We start from the raw sequence: 20,999 nt of genomic DNA on the forward strand, positions 1-20,999 counted from the left end.
GCATATATAGAAATCTAATACACAATACACGTGTGCTTTTAGATAACTGAGTAAAGAATAAAATCTCCAGTGAAATGTACTGGGGCAGTTGGTTATTCACAAAGAAAAATAAATTGGATGCCTACTTCACAACACAGACAAGTTCAACTTCAGATTATTAAAGACTTAATTGTGAAAGGCAAACCTACAAAATATTAAGAAAACACTACAGAAGCATATCCTTTTGACCTTGGTGTTGGGATTTCAAAATGTTTAAAAACTTGCTACCAGAACACATTAAAATTAAGAACATATGATCATGCAAAGTCATCATAGAGAAAATGAAAACACAGGTAACAAAATTTGGGAGAAGCTATGTGCACAGAATAAGCACACAAAGGGTTGATATGGACTTTTATAAAGAATTCCTACAATTTAATTAAAAAAAAATCTAGTAGAAAAGCGGGGCACATTCTTCAACAGGCACTTGGCAGAAAAGAACTAAGCAAATAAGCTCAATCTTATATCTAATCTGAGAAATGGAAATTGAAAGCACAACGCCCTCTGAGTTGATAAAAATTAAAAACCTGAAAAATCTAGGCAAGGCTGCAGGACAGTAGCTCCACATCTAAGGGCTCTGGAAAGCAACGGCATTACCTGGTTAAGTGGAAACTGGCTACATTTGCACAAATCCCAAGCTAGATATATATTCTAAGAAGGGTTTGTATATGTACAAGGAGAAATCAACAAGAAGTGTTACAGCTGCATTGGTGGTAGAAAAAGAACGAAAAATAATACAAACGTCTATTAGCAGGAGACTGGATGACTACATGGCCGTATATCCACATAAGTGTGGACAACACGAGAGAAAACGAGCCACAGCTACTCACATATAAATCAAAGGAACATCGTATTTGGTGAAAAAAAGTGAGTTGCAGAATAATTTATTTGGTTTGATTCCATTTATATAAAGTCTTCAAACATTCAGAAGTAAACATATTGTTAAAATTTAAATGTGACAGACTCATGAAGACAAGCAAGGGAACGATGGACAGAAGATTCAGTATAGTGGTTCCCGCTGGCCAATGGCTGGGGTAGAAAGGAGCATGCCCTGAGAGAAGCACCCTCAGGCGTTTCAAAAACCTGATTGTTTAGTTTATTAAGTTTAAAGAAGGGTACTCAGATGTTTATGATATCATCATTCTTGGTATGTTAACATGTGATATATAATATATTCCTTCATATCAGTTCAATATTTAACGAAAACAATTTGAAGAATGTTTGCTAGGCATTCAGATGCTGTGTCCTTAGCCAATAACCTTTTTTTCTAATTCTAAATTAGTTATTGCTGCTGCTGTTTTATTTTGCCACCTGCAATTTAGGGATTACTATAAGTCCACCTATCAAAGAAGTTTGTTCAGAACAGAAAATGTATTCCTTCACACGGCTGGGTGTGTAGAATGGAGGATAAGGCTAGAAACTAGTGTTTTGCATATTGCAGATGATCAGAAAAACGACTGGCTTTGAATTAAAATAATACAAAAAAAGTAAAATTGACTTCCATTTCCCTTAAGCTATAAAACACTTAGTTTTAGAATTTTCGGTGAATTTTTTAGTTGCTGTTTCTGTCTGTGAGCTAGTTCCAATATCTGCCTCCTGAGGAGCCCCAGGGCAGCTGGTCTCTGGAGAGGCAGAGTGGAGCGGAGCCAAGGGTTTGGCTGCCCGGCCCCTGGGGTTGCTGCAGTAGCACTGCTGGGGAACAGAGGCTGGGTTGGCAGAATGTGAAGAATCTGAGGGTGGAACAATTACCAGCGGTTCCGGGCAGTGCTGCCAGACGACCTAGTTAATTTGTTTCTAAATAATTAACTTGAGGACCTTAATTATCTAGATTCATTATCAGCCATCATCACCTTCATTATCACCATGATTACTGCCACCAAGTGCCTCTTAAGCAGAGCAGTAGACACTGTTCAAAGTCCGTTTTAAAATCTGAGTCTTATCTTACAGGGAAGATGAAAATGTGGTCAAGCAAGGTACAGACAAGCGAACACCTGTCAAACTAAGGATACTGGCTTAGTGGCAGATTCTATTGCTGTGTTCATTAGCTGTTTCTCCATTTGCCTTTGACTTTGTAGGCCAAAGGCATGGAGATTAATTTAATAAGCCTTGGCATCCCATCCCATTCAGCAATAAATCCTGCTGAAAATGATTTACTTGTAGTCAATATTTTAATTATTTAAAATCCTGTGGTTACTGAAGTCATACTTTGAAAAAAAAATAAAAGTAGTAAATCAAGAGTTTTATAAATCTTATTGGTGTATAATGTGAAGCTAATTATTTGCTTTTTAAAAAATTTTTATTTTGAAAGTTTTTTTTTTTTAAATCTAGGGACAGTGAAATAAGGGATGGCTTAGAATAGAAGAAGCAACAGGAGAGAGTGAGCCTTAAATGGGGCTACTTTGGCTCACTGAGAAATAAAAGTCACAGTGACAGAAATGAGCTGAGGGGCTGCTATTGGCTCACTGAAAAGTTAGAGGAAAGGGACCTTTGGAAACAGGTGCGGTGGGGAGCCCAGGATTAGTGGCCTTTGCCTGAGGCTCCCCTGGCTGCTAGTCTCTGATTGTTAGACCTTAGAATTCACTTCTTTTAACTCCACAGATATTGCCAATATGTATAATATTCACATATTTATTACCTTTTTTTATATTACTCTGTTGAAGTCTATCTTAACACAATTTTCCCTTTGTGGGCTTGGCTGTTCACTGCTTCTCCAAATATCTCATGTTTGACGATAAATAAGCTGTGGGGTGTAGGGGAGATAATATGACCTTGAGTTCAAAATGTGATTTCATCACTGGCTAGGTGTTGGACCCTTGGAAGTTATTTAAAATCTTTGAGCCTCAGTTCCCCATCTGTAAAATGGGCATAGTGAAGAGGGACAAATATATGGTGACAGAAAATGATATGACTTTGGGTGATGGATATACAACATAATCAACAGTTCAAATGCTATAGAAATGCTTACCTGAAACCTATGTACTCTCATTGATTAATGTTACCCATTAAATTTAATTTACTAAATAAACAAAAAATCTAATAGCAAAAAAATAATAATTTTTATCTTATAAACTGAAAGAGAACAGTTCATGTGTAAAATATGCAGTACACTATAATATACAGTTTGCAAATGTTAATTTCCTTGTTTGTAAGAGACAGTATAAGGAGCAAAATGTACTTAATTAAATGTTTTGCTGATAATAAATAGAAGGTGTAACAGATACATCTCACTTCACCTACTTTAATGAAGCCTTCCAAATCTCAGGAGGGTTGGCCATTGATAGTAACAATACACTGATAGTCACAATACACTGATAGTCACAATACTCTTTAGGGCAACAAAATATCTGTCCTTCTGTACCATCAGTAGTAGTGGACTTTTTTTATGTTTAAGGAAATGAGGAAATTACATATAAAATATGGAACTTGGCAATGACACATGGAATTTTAGTCTGATAGTAAAGGTCTTGCCGAAAGAAGATTCAATTTAATTGGCTTGAAAGCAGATGAAAAAATAACTTGATGAAGTGTCGAGAAGCATGTGCAAATCTAGAGATGAACAAAGACAGTAAATTTTCAGTTGCTCTGCTTGTATTATGATGAACAAGGGGAGTTTTTTGAACTTTGTTCAAACACTAGTTGCCTTTTGGGTTATAATTTTATTTAAACTTCACATCATTTTTTCCCCATAATTAAGATAATATATTACAAAGCATTGGAAAATAGAGAATTGGAAAACATGCTTTTTCTGCCATGCTTTTTTTGATGTATATAATTTTTATGGCTGCAATCATTGTCTGTATGCCATTTTTCAACTTGATTTTTTACTTAATATTATGACAAAACATTTAAGAATGCTAAGTGATATATTTATTACTAGATCTATGATTTATTTAACTGATTTTCTATTGTGAATGTTAAAGTTGCTTCCAAATTTTTGCTGTAATATATAATTATTGTGAAGAACATTTTTCTTTCAGAATATTTCAAAGGCTTTTATCTGTAGAGAAATATAGATTTTGAAAAGAATAAAAGTCCTAGTTCTCAAAACTACATTTCAGTAAACTTCCCTCAGTTCTTTTCTCTTGTGTCCAGCACAATTTAGCAATCCTGATTTCTATCCCAGTCTGCAAGCAAGTGAGCTGTGCTTAAGTTGAAAAATGCTGATATAAGGAGTTTTGTTAAAAAGTTTGCTTCACCTGCCTGACCTGTGGTGGCGCAGTGGATAAAGCTACAACCTTAAATGCTGAGGTTGCTTGTTTGAAATCCTGAGCTTGCCTGGTCAAGGCAGATATGAGATGCAGCTACTACAAGTTGATGCTTCCTGTTCCTTCAACCCCTACCCCTTTCTCTCTGTCTCTCTGTAAAGCCAGTAGCCATGGCCACCATCACAGTCGCCTGGCTCATGCAGGTTCGCATTTGATTCGGACAGTCAGTAATGAAACAATGGAGCCAAGAACTGGTGGGCCATTACCTTTAATGCTAGTTTGCACCTGGCGGGCAAGAAATACACATAGTGGGAAAATATTTCCCTTTCTGTTCAGGGCTCCCAAAGCCACTGACTTATCCGAGATTTTTAGAATTAAAGGTTTGTATTTTTATCAGCCTTATTTACTTCTGTTCTCCATCTTTTTCTCTCTGCACAATCTTTGCACAAACTGGCTTTTCTTTCAGCACTCTGCCATCTTGGCTGCTTCTCCTCTCCTCCACGTGGCCTTTCTCTGCTCTCCACCAGCATGGGCTCCTCTGCCCCATTTTATAGTGTAGAAATCAAAACCTTTAATCCAATATACAAACAAGGAAGTCTCTGATACAAAGCCACTTATCTGAGGCATAAATGGGATTTTTCATAAGAGTGCATCACCCCCTATCATGCAACAGTCAAGGGTGTGGGGAAAAGCTTAGTCTTAAAACTAAGCCTTAGGCTATAAGGACCCTGCCTGCTTACAGCCTGTCCCCCACATCCAATGCAAATTATAAGTGAGTAAACATATATATCATATTTACAAACTTATTTGACTGACATTCTACCCCTTTTGCTCGCTTACAATCTAAATCACAGGTATTCCTGAACAAGGAAATTAGGCATATTACACAAATTACAACAATACGACAAAGTATATAATTTCAATAATTACAAAGACATACTTTATCAGCCTGAGTATTTTGCCAAAAGCGCAAAATGTTCTTGGACTTCTTTCTTGCCATGGGAAAAACTTCCCGGGGCAGGGGGAGGGCCTCAAGCAAAACTGCACCCCACCCCCATCAGGGTATTTCACATTGTCCAAAATTTGTAAGTCCATCCAACAAAGGGGCCAGTGCCCACTTTGGTCGTAGCCTAGGACTCAGTCCACGCACATAGGGCCTCAGACACCCCCCTCATCCCTGCCGTCCTGGCAGGTCTTACACTGTCCCAAAGAATAGCACGTGGCAATGGCAGTCAGCATTTCCATCCCTGCTCTGGAGAGCATGATGGCATTCACCCCCTATGCCCCCAAATCTCAGATTTACCAGGGGCATAGTAGGTACTCCTTGCTGCTGGGCTCTCTCACCTTCTGGAGATTGTGGATTGCAACTTCAGACAGATTTTCCTCATCTTCCAAAGAGAAACTGAAAACATCAGCTCCTGCTGCCGGGCTTGCAGCCCCGGGCCTTGTCTCAGCCCCGTCCTCAGCCCCGGCCTCCCGCTGCTGCTGGCTCTCCACAACGTCCAGGGCAATTTGCAACTTACGAACCTGTGATTCTTTCTCCAGTGGCTGTTCCATTTCCAAGCAAATTTCAGTAATCTGGTCAGCCTCCTCCGGTGCTTGCTCCAGCTCCAGGATCAGCATCTCTTTCTCCCACGTTTGCTCCAGCTTCTTCCACTGCTTGCTTTGCAGGTCCCGGGCAGCCTCTTCCACAGAGCTCTTGGTTTCCTCACGCATGGCTGTAAAAGTCAGCCAGCCTACGGTTCCCAGAAGGGCAGCCATGGGGAACCATAACAGCAGCCAGTCTTCTACTCCACCGCTCAAAGGTGGTGTCGGTTCCATACTGATTTGTATCAAATTCTGCCACAGACTACACCAAATGTATGGCCAGTAGCCAAGGCCACCATCACAGCCGCCTGGCCCGTGCAGGTCCGCATTTGATTCGGACAGTCGGTAATGAAACAACGGAGCCAAAAACTGGTAGATCATTAGCTTTAATCCTAGTTTGCACCCGGCAGGCAAGAAATACACACAGTGGGAAAATACTTCCCTTTCCATTCAGGGCTCCCAAAGCCACTGTCTTCTCCAAGTTCTTTAGAATCAGAGGTTTGTAATTTACCAGCCTTATTTACTTCTGTTCCCCATCTTTTTCTCTCTGCACAATCTTTGCACAAACTGTCTTTTCCTTTAGCACTTGACCATTTTGGCTGCTTCTCCTCTCCTCCATATGGCCTTTCTCTGCTCTCCACCAGCATGGTCTTCTCTGCCCCATTTTATAGTGTAGAAATCAAAACCTTTAATCCAATATACAAACAAGGAAGTCTCTGATACAAAGGCACTTATCTGAGGCATAAATGGGATTTTTCATAAGAGTGCACCACCCCCTATCATGAAACAGTCAAGGGTGTGGGGAAAAGCTTGGTCTTAAAACTAAGCCTGAGGCTATAACAACCCTGCCTGCTTACAGCCTGTTCCCACACCCAGTGCAAACTATAAGCGAGCAAACATATATATCATATTTACAAACTTATTTGACCGACACTCTTCTTTCTCTAAAATCAATAAATAAAATCTTAAAAAAGTTAGCTTCATCAAACCGAAGCAACAGTACAAGGTCAACAAGAAAGAAATGCAGAAGCAAACAAATATTTAAAATTGGCTAGAGAATTTTATGTATACGCATTTACTCCGTAAACCCTGGTGGGAGGCCTGGAATAAGCTGTGTATTTGTCATTTTATCATTTATTAACACTGACTTTGCCCTTTAACCTTTCTTCTTATTTCCCCATTTCTCCACTACCCTAGACTTTCTTTTAAGGAGTTTGAGGGCTCCATGGTCTTGTCTAGCCTCTTTTTATCCTGTCATGGTTTCTGCTGTCCTTCCTTGCCATATGTCCAGCGTCTTGAAATGCAATTTTTATCATTTCATCATGGACTGTATATCTGAAGGCAGAATTGAAGTTAGATAAGTGATGAGTTGGTGGGCATGTGCATGTGTGAAGGGCATTTCTCACAGGGAATAGACTTTGCAAAGCTATGTGGTGGGAGTGAGCATGGGGAATGAATGTGAAGAGGAGGAAGGCCGAAGTGTCTGAAACTCCATTCCTGAACACAAAGCCCAGCCTATGTTAACACATGCAAAACGTTACGTTCGGTAGCCCAAACCTTCCCGTTGGCATCCTGTCCAGCAGTCGGTTACCTTTTCTCATCATGTCTGTAAGATGAAGACGTCCGACCACTGGTCCATATAAACATCTTAGAGGATGTTGGTCCAGGAGCTTCTCTCCTTATGGTGGAAGTCCTGGAGGAATGATGAAAATACCTAAAAGAAGTAGACACTGAAGTTCAGTGCATTACTTTGATATTTGGGAGCTCTATCAACAACAACCAATAGCTCAGAGTGGATTGAACTTTAAACAAGATCAGGTTTCTGTTGCTATAGGGCGTGGGTCACAGCCTTGGCTGCACATTAAATCAACTAGGAATGTTTTTAAAGTCATGGAAGCATGCCCCCCGCCCCTGAAATGCACATTCAGTGTTTTTAAAGTCATGGAAGCATGCCCCCCGCCCCTGAAATGCACGTTCAGTGTTTTTAAAGTCATGGAAGCATGCCCCCCGCCCCTGAAATGCAAGTTCAGTGTTTTTAAAGCTTCCCAGTTGTTTCTGATGTATCGCTGGGAGGGAGAGTCACTGCCTCAGGGCAACAGCACGTTTTTCTAATTGAGGTTAATATCATATTCCCTACAAAATGTCTCCTCCAAAAAGATAATTTTGGTATGGTTTTATACTGTATTTTTCTAAAAATTTGGTTCAGATTTGGATACTAAATTTTTTTTCTCTCTTCCTATTCAAAATGTTTTCTGTGAAGGTGACAGGTCAGACATTTTGGGGCTGGAGCATCATGTTTTAAATGTGTTCTACTGTAGCCAAAGCTTTGGGTCTGCCCCCTTGCAGGCGAGCATCTGAGAAAACCACAGCAGCAGATACTCGCCAGCTCCTAGAGGCCAGGCTCAGAGGACTCAGTCAAGATGCTAGAGAAATGTCGTGTTCTTTCGGTTATAACTTGGCTTAGAGATAAGTTCTTTTATCTCCAAGCACAGCACTAAAAGCAGTTAGCTATTATTTTCTACATCATCTTTGAGGGAGTTAGAAACACAAGCTATCATAGACATTTTAATCACATATAGAATTTAAAATGATATTTAACAAGTAGAACAAAAGAAGGAAGGGAGGAAGGTGATTCCTTTATGGTTTCATTGTCATTCTTGGCTTTCCCTTTGCTCGAGCACAATGTTAATGGTAAGCATGAAGATGGAAATAGTACTAACTACTACAGATTGTATGAGCTACTAGATGCCAGGTATTTTGCATATATTATCTATACATATGTCATGAAGTATACATGCATATATCTGGCATATTATGAAAACCCTGCAAGGCAGAGAGTGCTATTATTTTCGGATTAAACATGATGCTTCCAGGAAATTGAGATATTAGAAAAGGTAGAATCATGCTTTCAACTAATGCCTGCTTGCCTCTAGTTCTGTGGAGAAAGTCACATGATCTAGCCCAGTGATTCTCAAACTGTAATGTGCATATGAATTTCTCAAGGCTCTAGAATCTGATTCAGTGGGTCTGGGAAGGGACCCAGGACTCTGTGCATTTCTAACAGGTTTTGAGTGATGCTGATATTACTGGTCTTCAGCAAACCACACTGAGCAGCAAAGGCTGGGCATGTACTCAGAGTTAGTGGTTGGCTATAGGCTCAATTTTGCCATTAACTGGCTGTGTGGCTTTGAAAAAGTCACTTTACTTTTCTAGGGCTTAGTTGTTTTTAATCTGGAACTGAAAAGTTTGAAATGAGTCACTTTTAAGATCTCTCTCAGTTCCAAAATTTTCTGATTTGGAAATTAAAGAATGAACCTAAGTATGTTTAAGTCATTGTGTGATTGTGTGCTGACTTTCTGGGAGCAGGACTGGGAATTGAGCTCCTTCTTTTTATTTATTTATTTTTTTATTTGAGAAGCAGGGAGGCAGATAGACAGACTCCTGCATGCACTCCAACCAGGATCCACTGGGTAAGCCCCATATGGGCAATGCTCTGTCCATCTGGGGCTGCTGCTCCATTGCTCAAGCAACTGAACTATTTTAGCACCTGAGGAGAGACCATGGAGCTATCTTCAGCACCTGGGACCAGTTTACTCAAACCATTCAAGCCATGGCTGCAGGAGGGAAAGAGAAAGAGAGAGAGAGAGAGAGAGAGAGAGAGAGAGAGAATGGGAGGGGGAAGGGGAAGGGTGGAGTAGCAGATGGTTGCTTCTCCTGTGTGCCCTGACCGGGAATCAAACCCAGGACTTCCACATGCTGGGCCGATGCTCTACCACTGATCCAACCAGGCAGAGTGGAGCTCCTTCTATACCCCAGGGGCCAGTGTCAGAGATAGAAAGCACAGAGGCCATGTCAGGCAGCAGGGGTTTGATAACCATACAGATGTAAGAAATCAGACTTCTAGCCTTGTTCTCTTAGGATAAATGGCAGGGATAAATAGATGCACTGATTTAGAAATTAAATCTGCTAGCTCTTTCAGTGATTTGGATCTGGTATATTTAATGTTACGTATGTTCCTTTTTGAATAACTTTAAAACATATCAAAAGAATAATACTCTCAAGATCCATCCATGTTGTTACAAATGGCAATATTTTATAGTTTTATGGCTGAGTAGCATTCCACTACATTATATATAAGTCTATATATATATATATATATATATATATATATATATATCACATCTTCTTTATCCAGTTCTTCACTCGTGAACACTTAGGCTGTTTCCATGGCTTGATTATTGTAAATAATGCTACAGTGAACATAGGAGTGCATATATCTTTACAAATAAGCATTTTTACTTTTTCAAGTGTATATCTCAAAGAGAAATTGTGGGATTATATGGTAGTTCTACATGATTTCACTCATATTTGGAATATAAAACAAAAAGTAAGAAACTAACAAAACAAAAACACACAAACATAGATATAGACAATATAATGCAGGTTACCAAAAAGGAGGGCGTTGGGAGGAGGCTGGAGAAGGGAAAGGCGGCCAAATATGTAGTAAAGGAGGAAACGACTTCTGACCGTGAGCACGCAATAGAATATATAAACGTTGAATTATAATGTTGTATTTTTAACATTTATATAATGTTATTAATCAATAAATTTAATAAATTTATCTCAACAAATTTAATTAAGAAACATACAAAACAGACTATTGGTTAAATTCCTTAGTATTAAAAACAGCCAGTCTTCAGGAAATAAGAATGATTTTGAATTAAGTTGAATGAACCACTTCATGAGAATGAGGATTGGCTTAAACGTTTAGAAAGTTATTTCAGCATTGACTCTGGTAGACTCTTCTGATCACTCAGCCACTCCTCAAATGGCTGGAGGCGTGGAGTAGACAAAGAAAAGCGGCACACCTTGAGTCAAGGTAAAGAAATAAAAGACTGAGTTCCTGGCCTGTTGCTGCTGTTAACCAGTATTCAATAGACAACACCATACATGTTATAAGTGCTTTGAAGTCATCCAAAATGAAAGGGGCTGCAGTGATTTCAATATGGTCAGGATATTTTTCAGACTGTGTGTCATTATTCCAGCATTGTACCCTTGGTCTGTTGTTTTGAGATGATACGGAAAAGGGGAGATGAAAGATAGGTTTATTCTAATTAACTGTCAAAAGCTTTTGGAAAGGACTTATTGACTCCTCAGGTTATTCCAGTAAGTGGATTTGAGTTTCTTCACCCCAGTATTTTTTTTTTCCATGAAGACAGTTATTTAAAGCTTGCTAAGTTTGTCATTAATTAAAAAGGAAGAGAATAGCTGCTTTAAGGACAACAGTGTAAAGGTTCTGTGGTGGTTAAAAACAATTCCCAGGCTTCAAAGAAACACTCGGAAAATGTTACCAAAGCTGGTTTGGAGGTTCTTGGCTCAAAGGTAGCCCTTCTGAACTCCTTACATAATTACCTCAGTGCTGCTCACTTTATGAGACTGCAAAGAGTCCACTGAATTGTGATTAGGAAAGTTATACAGAGACAAGAAAAGCACTTTTAAAAGTTTTGTAACTTGAAGTCCTAGGATGACAGAGAGAGCTGTGCTTGTGGCAGCACAGGGCTGTGGGCCGGGGAAGGAAACCAGGGACTAATCCCGCTGTTCAATGACCTGGGACCTGAGGGTACCCAGGCAGAACCACGGCTACATGCAGAGGAAGACGGTCAGAAACCAGCAGTCCTAAGGGATGGAGGCTCAGCCCTGAATGAAAGCAGGGAGTCAGTGAACTGTAACAATTTCTTTGCCTCGGGAATTTATAAAGGGACCTTTTCCATTTTTCAAGCACACACATTGTGAGTTTCTACCTCCCTGACTCAGCCACACATTTCCTCTGCCTCCTGTCCCTGCCAGTGGAGGAATTTCTCTAAGGCCCTCTCAGGTGTCCCGTCTTCTGCGAAGCCTTCTCTGGTCCACATGAGCAGCTTCCTCAGCTCTGCTCCCAATTCTTGGTATTTTTGTCTGTGAGAGCATGGCACGGTCTATCCTGCTGTTCCAGCGAGGCTGTGGGCATGCAGGGCAGGGCTGTGCTTTGTGCTTCTTTATGGCACAACACAGGACACACAGAGCACATTGGTTGTGTTTGCTGCCTTGACCAGCTAAGTGTCTGTAGGAAAGCGCGACTGTTGGTGCTGAGCTGCCTCCTCTGCATGGCTCACTACCTCTGGGTGCAGCCCATGGTGCTGTCTGGAGCTGTCCCTTGCTCGGGATGTCCTTCCTTTTCCCCACTCCCCACCTCCTCTCTTCCCTTCTAATTGTCCTGCTTCCTCCATTTCGTTCATTGACTTGGACAGAAAGTTTCTATGGCTTGCTGAATTATCATCTAATACGGTTTTCTTTAGAGAGGGCAGCATGGCCTACTGAAAAGATAAGCAGAGAGCCCGACGGGACTGTTTGTTTGTTCACATCTTAGCTTTACCACCTGACTTTGGACAAGTCAACCGAGCATCTCTGTGTCTTGGTTTCCTAAACTATAAAAATGGGAACAATAACACTTGCCTTTCTGGGTTGCTTGGAAAGGAAATGATATAATAGATGCAATAACATCTAAGTAGATTAAGGCACACAGTAGGTGCAAGCTAAACATCACTTTATTTCCTTTTTCCCTGCCATTAATTTTGAAAGCAAATGTGATTGGATTATACCTTTTTGTAGAAACAATCCAATTAAGTTGTCCGGTACTTGTACATTGAGAATACTGATTTCTTTTCCCTATGGGCCTGTTGCACTCAATGGAGAAAAAGCAGTTTTCTAAGATACTGAGATAAAATCTAAAGTACTTCATCATTAACATTAAGGTAATACCCACCCAGAGCATAAAGAATAGACTAGCATAAAGAAGGTGCCTCTAACCCTGGACACACATTAGAATTATATGAGGGAACCTTTAAAAAATAATGGTGCCTGGGTCTCAGGCCAGACCTGTGAGAACCTTTGGGGGTTACTATTGTGAAAACACTGCCCAGTGAATTCTGCCATGCAGCCAAGGTGAGAAATACTGCTACAAACTCTCAGGTTCTGATTTAATTAAGTTGAATCTTTTTCTTAGACTTTAAGTATAGTTGATATATATTAGTATATTAGTTATATTAGTTTCAGGTGTACAATATGATTTGCCATTTTTATACCTTACAATGTGATCACCCCACTAATTTGAATAATCATGTCACCATGCAAATTTATTACAGTATTATTGACTATATTCCCCCTCATCTTCCCACCCATCTCACAACTCCTCCCTTTGATAACCATTCCTTTGATCTGTTTCTATGTGTCTGTCTTTCTTTTGTTTAGTTATTTGCTTTTTTTAAGATTCTGCAATATAAGTGAAACTATACAGTATTTGTCTTTATCTGCTTGACTTATTTCACTTAGCACAATACCCTCTAAATTCATCCATGTTGTCACAAATGGCAAAATTTAATTCTTTTTATGGTTGTGTAATATTCTACTGTGTGTGCGTGCATGTATCATATCTTTTTTATTCTTCTATCAGTGGACACCCAGGTTACTTACATATCTTGGCTATTGCAAATAATGCTGTATATATCTTTTTGAATTTGTATTGTTGTTTTCTTTTTTTTATTTTTTTATTTTTTTTATTTTTCTGAAGCTGGAAACAGGGAGAGACAGTCAGACAGACTCCCGCATGCGCCCGACCGGGATCCACCCGGCACGCCCACCAGGGGCGGTGTTCTGCCCCCCAGGGGGCGGTGCTCTGCCCATCCTGGGCGTGGCCATATTGCGACCAGAGCCACTTTAGCGCCTGAGGCAGAGGCCACAGAGCCATGCCCAGCGCCCGGGCCATCTTTTGCTCCAATGGAGCCTTGGCTGCGGGAGGGGAAGAGAGAGACAGAGAGGAAAGCGCGGCGGAGGGGTGGAGAAGCAAATGGGCGCTTCTCCTATGTGCCCTGGCCGGGAATCGAACCTGGGTCCTCCGCACGCTAGGCCGACGCTCTACCGCTGAGCCAACCGGCCAGGGCGTATTGTTGTTTTCTTAAGAGAAATATCCAGAAGTGGAATTACCGGGTTGTATGGTAGCTCTACTTTTAGTTTTGTAAGGAATCTCCAAGCTGTTTTCTACAGTGGCTGCACCAATTTGCAGTCCCACCGACAGTGCATGAGAGTTTCCTTTCTTCACATCCTCCCCCCAAAATAACAAATAAGTTAAATTCTCTGTGGAGACTCTCCCCTGCCTCTAGAAGCTTCAGCTGGAGAGAAACAGCTCTGGCGTGTCACTCTGTGCAGTCACTTTTCACTCTCTACCAGTGCCGAGGCCTTGAGGTGACAGCTGCAAGGGCAAGTGGGACACGAGTCAGGAGTGAGCAGCGTGGATGCGGTTTTTTAGTGTCAGTGGCCTTGAGCGATGCACATGGGATGCTCTTAATGCACTCCGCTTTATTACGCAGTGCGCAGGAGCCAGAGGAACTATTTAACACACAATTAGATGCCTAATCTTGCGTAAAATTGTCACGCTAATGACATCACGGCAGCAACTTAAAAGGTCACCCAAAGCCCAGAATGCTGGGCTTTTGAATGCTGGGCATTAAGGAATGCTGCTAATGCATGGGGCTTTATCTTCACAGACGGCAAATTATATGTTCTCCATAGGAATTGAGTTGTTGTGGTTTCAGGGCCTTTGGAGGAAGAAGCCAAGTGTATGGTGATAATTTTAGACCCAGTGATTTAATTTAGAAAACACTGGTACTTTTTATTAAGAGCTGCTTTAAATGTGGTTGGGATGTTTTCTTTTAAAATGAAAAGGTTATACCTTGTTTTAATTAATTCATTGGGCCTTCTGTGTATCAGGCGCCGTACTGGGTACTGCAGCACTGAGCCACCCATTTCTGTTTCTGAAGAGTACGCTCCCTGCAGAACTGCTCTTTTTATGAGTGCTATAGTTATTTGTTTCTCCTCATCCTGTTTAACCTCTAAATTACTAAATTTGGTATCAGTATCATTGGTCATTTTCTTCTTCTTTTTTTTAAAGCATGTGTGCATGCGTGCACGCACATGAGAGAGAGACAGGAAGGGAGAGAGATGAGAAGCATCAACTCATAGTTGTAGCACTTTTAGTTGTTCATTGATTGCTTTTCATAAGTGCCTTGATGGGGAGGGGGGATCCAGCTGAGCCAGTGACCCCTTGCTCAAGCCAGTGACCTCAGGGTCATGTCTATGATCTTGCATTCAAGCTGGAGATTCTGCACACAATCTGGTGAGCCCATGCTCAAGCTGACAACCTCAGGGTTTTGAATGTGGGTCCTCAGCATCTCAGGTCGACACTCTATCCACTGTACCACCACCTGGTCCAGCAGTCATTTACTTCTTATAAAATGACTTCTGGGACAACACTCTTCTTGTTCTCTTTTTCACTCCCTGGCTGCTATATCCATTCCTTTGTTCCCATTTCTCTACCCATCCCTTAACTGTTGGTATCACTGGGGGATTAGCCAGTCCTCCTGAATAGTCTCTTGACAATGCCTCCTAAAAACCCTGTCCTTTAGCCTGCTAGTGACTTGGCTCATTGAGCTAAGCAATTTAGAGGCTCTGGGCTTCCAATCTTTTTTACTCTGTCACTGAATAATCGTATTACTGCAGACAAAACACTCCTATTCTCAGTGTTGCCACCTATGAAAGAATGACTGTGACTCAAATTGCTATACTCTTAGTTAATTCAGCATTATTTCTTCATTCAACAAATATTTTATTTTTATTTTTTTTATTTTTATTCTGAAGCTGGAAACGGGGAGAGACAGTCAGACAGACTCCCGCATGCGCCCGACCGGGATCCACCCGGCACGCCCACCAGGAGCTCTGCCCACCAGGGGGCGATGCTCTGCCCTTCCGGGGCATTGCTCTGCTGCGACCAGAGCCACTCCAGCGCCTGGGGCAGAGGTCAAGGAGCCAACCCAGCGCCCAGGCCATCTTTGCTCCAATGGAGCCTTGGCTGCGGGAGGGGAAGAGAGAGACAGAGAGGAAGGAGGGGGTGGGGGTGGAGAAGCAAATGGGCGCTTCTCCTATGTGCCCTGGCCGGGAATCGAACCTGGGTCCCCCACACGCCAGGCCGACGCTCTACCACTGAGCCAACCGGCCAGGGCCATTCAACAAATATTTACTGAAGAAGTAACTACCACATTTCTCCATGTATAAGACACACCCTTTTTCAAAAAATTTGGGATTTAAAAACTGAGTGCCTCTTATACATTGGTTGTAGATTTTTTTACTTGCATTTCCGACTTTTAATGCTTGTTTTTATGCTCATTGTTGTAGATTTTTTTAAACTTGCATTTCCCACTTTTTTGTGCTTATTGTCTTTGTGCTCCTTGTTTCACACTTGTTACTGGTATATTATGGTAGGTTATATTTTGCCATGTTCTGCCCAGAAGTGGCTCAGAAAAGATTTTCATAGAGTGCTGAATTCAAGTTAAAAGTAATCCAGTTTGCAAAAGTGAATGGAAATAATGCTGCTGAGTGTGAGTTGGGTCCTCCTTCAACTAAGAAATCAATCCGAGACTGGCTACGGGAAGGAGAAACCCTACTGAAAACACCACGGCAGAAGAAGGCCATGAGAGGCAGTCAGCAAAATGGCCTGATTTAGAGAAGGAATTGAAGATACAGGTTGAAGAGCAAAGGGCAGTTGAAATTCCTGTGTCCACAAAGATGGTTCAACATGAGGCAAGAAGAACTTCTGATGAAAAAGAAGTTATTGATTTCAAAGGAGGACACAATTGGTGCTTCAGATTCATGAAACAGAATGGACTAAGCATGTGTACACTCACCAGACTTGCCTAAAAAATGCCTGAAAGCCATGAGCAGAAGGTCCTTGAATTTCATTGTTTTGTCATTCAATGTCAGAAGACACATCAGTCTGAATTAGGACAGACTGCAAATATGGACAACGTCCCCCTTCAATTTGATGTCCTAAGTAACAGAACTGTTGATAAGAAGGGAGTGAAAGCTGTAACTGTGAAGACAAGTGGACATGAAAAGAGACATTATACATTTGTTCTAGCTTGTTGTGCAGATGGAACCAAGCTGCCTCGTATGCTGATTTTCAAATGCAAAACAATGCCAAAAGAAGACATTCTTCAAGGAGTGATTGTCCACGTTTATGACAAGTGTTGGATGGATCAGGATGGGATGAAGATGTGTTTTGAGAAAGTTTGGAGAAAGAGACCAGGTGGGCTCTTACACAAACCTGCCCTATTGGTGCTTGATCAATTCAGGGAACACATAACAAAAACAAACAAACAAACAAACAAAAAACAACAACCCCCCCACACACACATTAAAAAGAATCACAAAGAAGATTGCTGTAGAGCAAAAAACAAAACTTGTCACCATACCTGGAGGCTTGATATCCCAGCTCCAACCAGTTGATGTCATCATTAACAAACCCTTCAAAGCTGCCATGAGAGATGAATGGAACCAATGCATGAAGTCTTCTGGGGACAATTTGACACCAGCAAGAAGAGTGAAGAAACCAACTATAGAAGAAGTTTGTACCTGGGTGAAAATATCCTGGGATAATATCAAGATTGAGATTATTGTCAAGTGATTTAAGAAGTGTGGCATTTCAAATGCCATAGATAGAACTGAGGACGAGGCAATATATGAAGACAGTTATTTGTCATCAGACACAGATGAGGACAAGCTAATGGATGGGAGTTTTGACAGTGATGAGTAGGAATTTTATGATGAATGAAATTTGAGTTCAATAATTATGTAATACATTTTTTTTCCCAAATTTAGGGCCCAAAATTAAAATGCATCTTATACATGGGGTAATATAGGATGTGGCTGGCAATGAGCCTGGTATTGGGATTATTGGTGAACATAACAGGCATGAGCCTTCATTTTTTTTCTTTTTTTAATTTATTAATTTTAATGGGATGACATTAATAAATCAGGGTACATATATTTAGAGAAAACATCTCCAGGTTATTTTGACATTTAATTATGTTACATACCCATCACCCAAAGTCAAATTATCTTCCGTCACCTTCTATCTGGTTTTCTTTGTGCCCTTCTTCTCACCTCAATCCCCTGGTAACCAGCACACTCTTGTCCATGTCCACAAGTCTCATTTTTATGTCCCAGCTATGTATGGAATCATACAGTTCTTAGTTTTTTTTTCTGATTTACTTATTTCACTCAGTATAATGTTATCAAGGTCCATCCATGTTATTGTAAATGATCCGATGTCATCATTTCTTATGGCTGAGTAGTATTCCATAGTATATATGTGCCACATCTTCTTTATCCAATCATCTACTGAAGGGGTTTTTGGTTGTTTCCATGTCTTGGCCATTGTGAACAATGCTGCGATGAACATGGGGCTGCATGTGTCTTTACATACCAATGTTTTTGAGTTTGGGGGTATATACCCAGTAGAGGGATTGCTGGGTCATATGGTAGTTCTATTTTCAGTTTTTTGAGATACCACCATACTTTCTTCCATAATGGTTGTACTACTTTACATTCCCACCAACAGTGGATGAGAATTCCTTTTTCTCCACAGCCTCTCCAACACTTGTTATTACCTGTCTTGTTGATAATAGCTAATCTAACAGGTGTGAGGTGGTATCTCATTATAGTTTTGATTTGCATTTCTCTAATAGCTAATGAAGATGAGCATCTTTTCATATATCTGTTGGCCATTTGTATTTCTTCCTGGGAGGAGTGTCTGTTCATGTCCTCTTCCAATTTTTTTTATTGGATTATTTGCTTGTTTGTTGTTGAGTTTTGTGAGTTCTTTGTATATTTTGAATATTAGGCCCTTATTTGAGCTGTTGTTTGAAAATATCATTTCCCATTTAGTTGGCTGTCTGTTTGTTTTGTTGTCAGTTTCTCTTGCTGAGCAAAAACTTCTTAGTCTGATGTGGTCCCATTCATTTATCTTTTCCTTCACTTTTCTTGCCTTTGGAGTCAAATTCATAAAGTGTCCTTCATAACCAAGGTCCATGAGTTTAGTACCTATATTTTCTTCTCTGTACTTTATTGTTTCAGGTCTTATATTTATGTGTTTGATTCATTTTAAATTAATTTTAGTACAAGGGGACAAACTTTAGTCAAGTTTCATTCTTTTGCATATGGTTTTCCAGTTTTCCCAGCACCATTTGTTGAAGGGGCTTTCTTTTCTCCATTGTGTGTTGTTGGCCCCTTTATCGAAAATTATTTGACCATATATATGTGGTTTTATTTCTGGGCTTTCTATTCTGTTCCATTGGTCTGAGTGTCTATTTTTCTGCCAATACCATGCTGTTTTGATTGTCGTGGCTCTATAATATAATTTGAAGTCAGGTATTGTAATGTCCCCAGCTTTGTTCTTTTTCCTTAGGATTGCTTTGGCTATTAGGGATTTTTAATAATTCCATATAAATCTGATGATTTTTTGCTCTATTTCTTTAAAAAATGTCATTGGAATTTTGATGGGAATTGCATTGAATTTGTATATTGCTTTGGGTAATATGGTCATTTTTGACTATATTTATTCTTCCTATCCAAGAACAAGGAATATTTTTCCATTTCATTGTATCTTTTTTGATTTCCCTTAATAATGCTTTGTAGTTTTCATTATATAAGTCCTTTACATTCTTTGTTATGTTTATTCCTAAGTATTTTATTTTTTTTGTTGCAACCATGAAGGGGATTATTTTTTTTAGTTCATTTTCTGATGTTTCATTGTTGGCATATAGGATATTAATTTGTATCTTTGACCTTACTGTATTGGTCTATTGTTTCTAGTAATATTTTTGTGGAGTCTTTGGGGTTTTCGATGTATAGGATCATATCATCTGCAAAAAGTGAAACCTTTACTTCTTCTTTTCCAATATGAATGCCTTTTATTTCTTTTTCTTGTCTGATTGCTCTGGCTAGAACTTCCAGCATCACGTTAAATAAGGGTGGAGAGAGAGTACAATGCTGTCTTGTTCCTGATTTAAGGGGAAAAGTTTTCAGTTTTAAGGCGTGAGCCTTTTTTATGAAACTTATAGTTTAAAGGAGGAGACAGACTGCTCAGACAAGTGTGGATTGGTGTCCTTAATATAGGTTGTTATGCATTTGCATGCAATAAAATAAATTTTGCATCACATCTATAGTCATAACAGCTATCAGAAATGACTGTCTCATGACTTAGTTGAAAGAACTTTGAAATCACTTTTAGGTTGAAATCTCAGCTCTACAATGTAGTAATTATGTAACCTAAATATATTGTTAAACTTCTGTGACACTCATTTTCCTCATCAAGAAGACTGGAGTAATTACAGATATCATAAAAAACCACCATGCGGATGATTTGAAATAATGTATGGCATTGAGTAACTACTCAGTAAGGTAAATGTTAGTGTTTTCCACTTGGAGGAAATAGTGTAAAATTTTTCACTAAATTGGCCATACTGATACATCAAATCCTTCTGTTTGATTCATTTTTTAAAAAGTTCTATGAAAAAATGGAAAACACATTTCTACATGGTCTTAATTAGTCCACTATTCCATAATTTGTTCCTTAATGAGCTTTTCAAGTGGATAATCACAACTGATATTCAGTTTGATTCCTTCTGTGCTACAAATACAAAGCCAGTTTAATTGTTAAACACTCATTTACTGTGCATCACACGTACACAGCTGGTGTGAGAAAAGCTGCACCTAACTCACATGTGCCTCTTTGATTGATAAGAGTGACAGGTTTATGCTGATACCATTCCTGTTCTTGTTGAATGTGGTGTAATTCTGGCTTCTATTTCAGTTGAAAATCCAGGGAGGTAAACTAGAAGAAAGCTTTTTATAAAGAAGACCTGGAAAGAACAATGAAAGTGTGAGGTACTTCTCTAGACCTATATAAACACTGCATTTATATGCATTACTTTATTTAATTCTGACAGTAACCCTAGGGGAGCTCTGTCTCTATTTACCAGAAGGGGAAACTGATATTCAGAGGGTAAAGTAGATTGTCTGAGGTCATATAGTTATTAAGCTGTAAAGTCGGAATTTTAATCCAGGCCTGTGCAACTCCAAAACCCATGGTCTCTGAACCTGTACATTTTTGCTAGGCAAACCAAGTACCAAAATCCATACCAAATAATGGCATGTTAAGTGATACATAATGTGTGTTAACTGATGGTGGCAACATTCAGCGTATTTCTTTGAGTGCCACAGTCTTTGCCATATCAAACT

At 39.9% G+C, this 20,999-nt stretch overlaps 1 protein-coding gene across 5 annotated transcripts in view; it reads right to left on the reverse strand.

Annotated features, from left to right (window-relative positions):
- KCNMB2 (potassium calcium-activated channel subfamily M regulatory beta subunit 2) overlaps window positions 1-20,999 on the reverse strand; it is a 293,224-nt gene that overhangs the window by 41,886 nt on the left and 230,339 nt on the right. For all 5 annotated transcript variants that reach the window (XM_066347073.1, XM_066347071.1, XM_066347070.1 and 2 more), the window contains exon 2: window positions 7,423-7,545. In XM_066347073.1, coding sequence (XP_066203170.1) covers window positions 7,423-7,478 — 56 coding nt within the window. In that variant the 5' untranslated portion in view covers window positions 7,479-7,545. The remainder of the gene's footprint in view (window positions 1-7,422; window positions 7,546-20,999) is intronic.

The sequence above is a fragment of the Saccopteryx leptura genome, chromosome 8 (genome assembly GCF_036850995.1).
Source record: "Saccopteryx leptura isolate mSacLep1 chromosome 8, mSacLep1_pri_phased_curated, whole genome shotgun sequence".
In the NCBI taxonomy this organism is placed as follows: domain Eukaryota; kingdom Metazoa; phylum Chordata; class Mammalia; order Chiroptera; family Emballonuridae; genus Saccopteryx; species Saccopteryx leptura.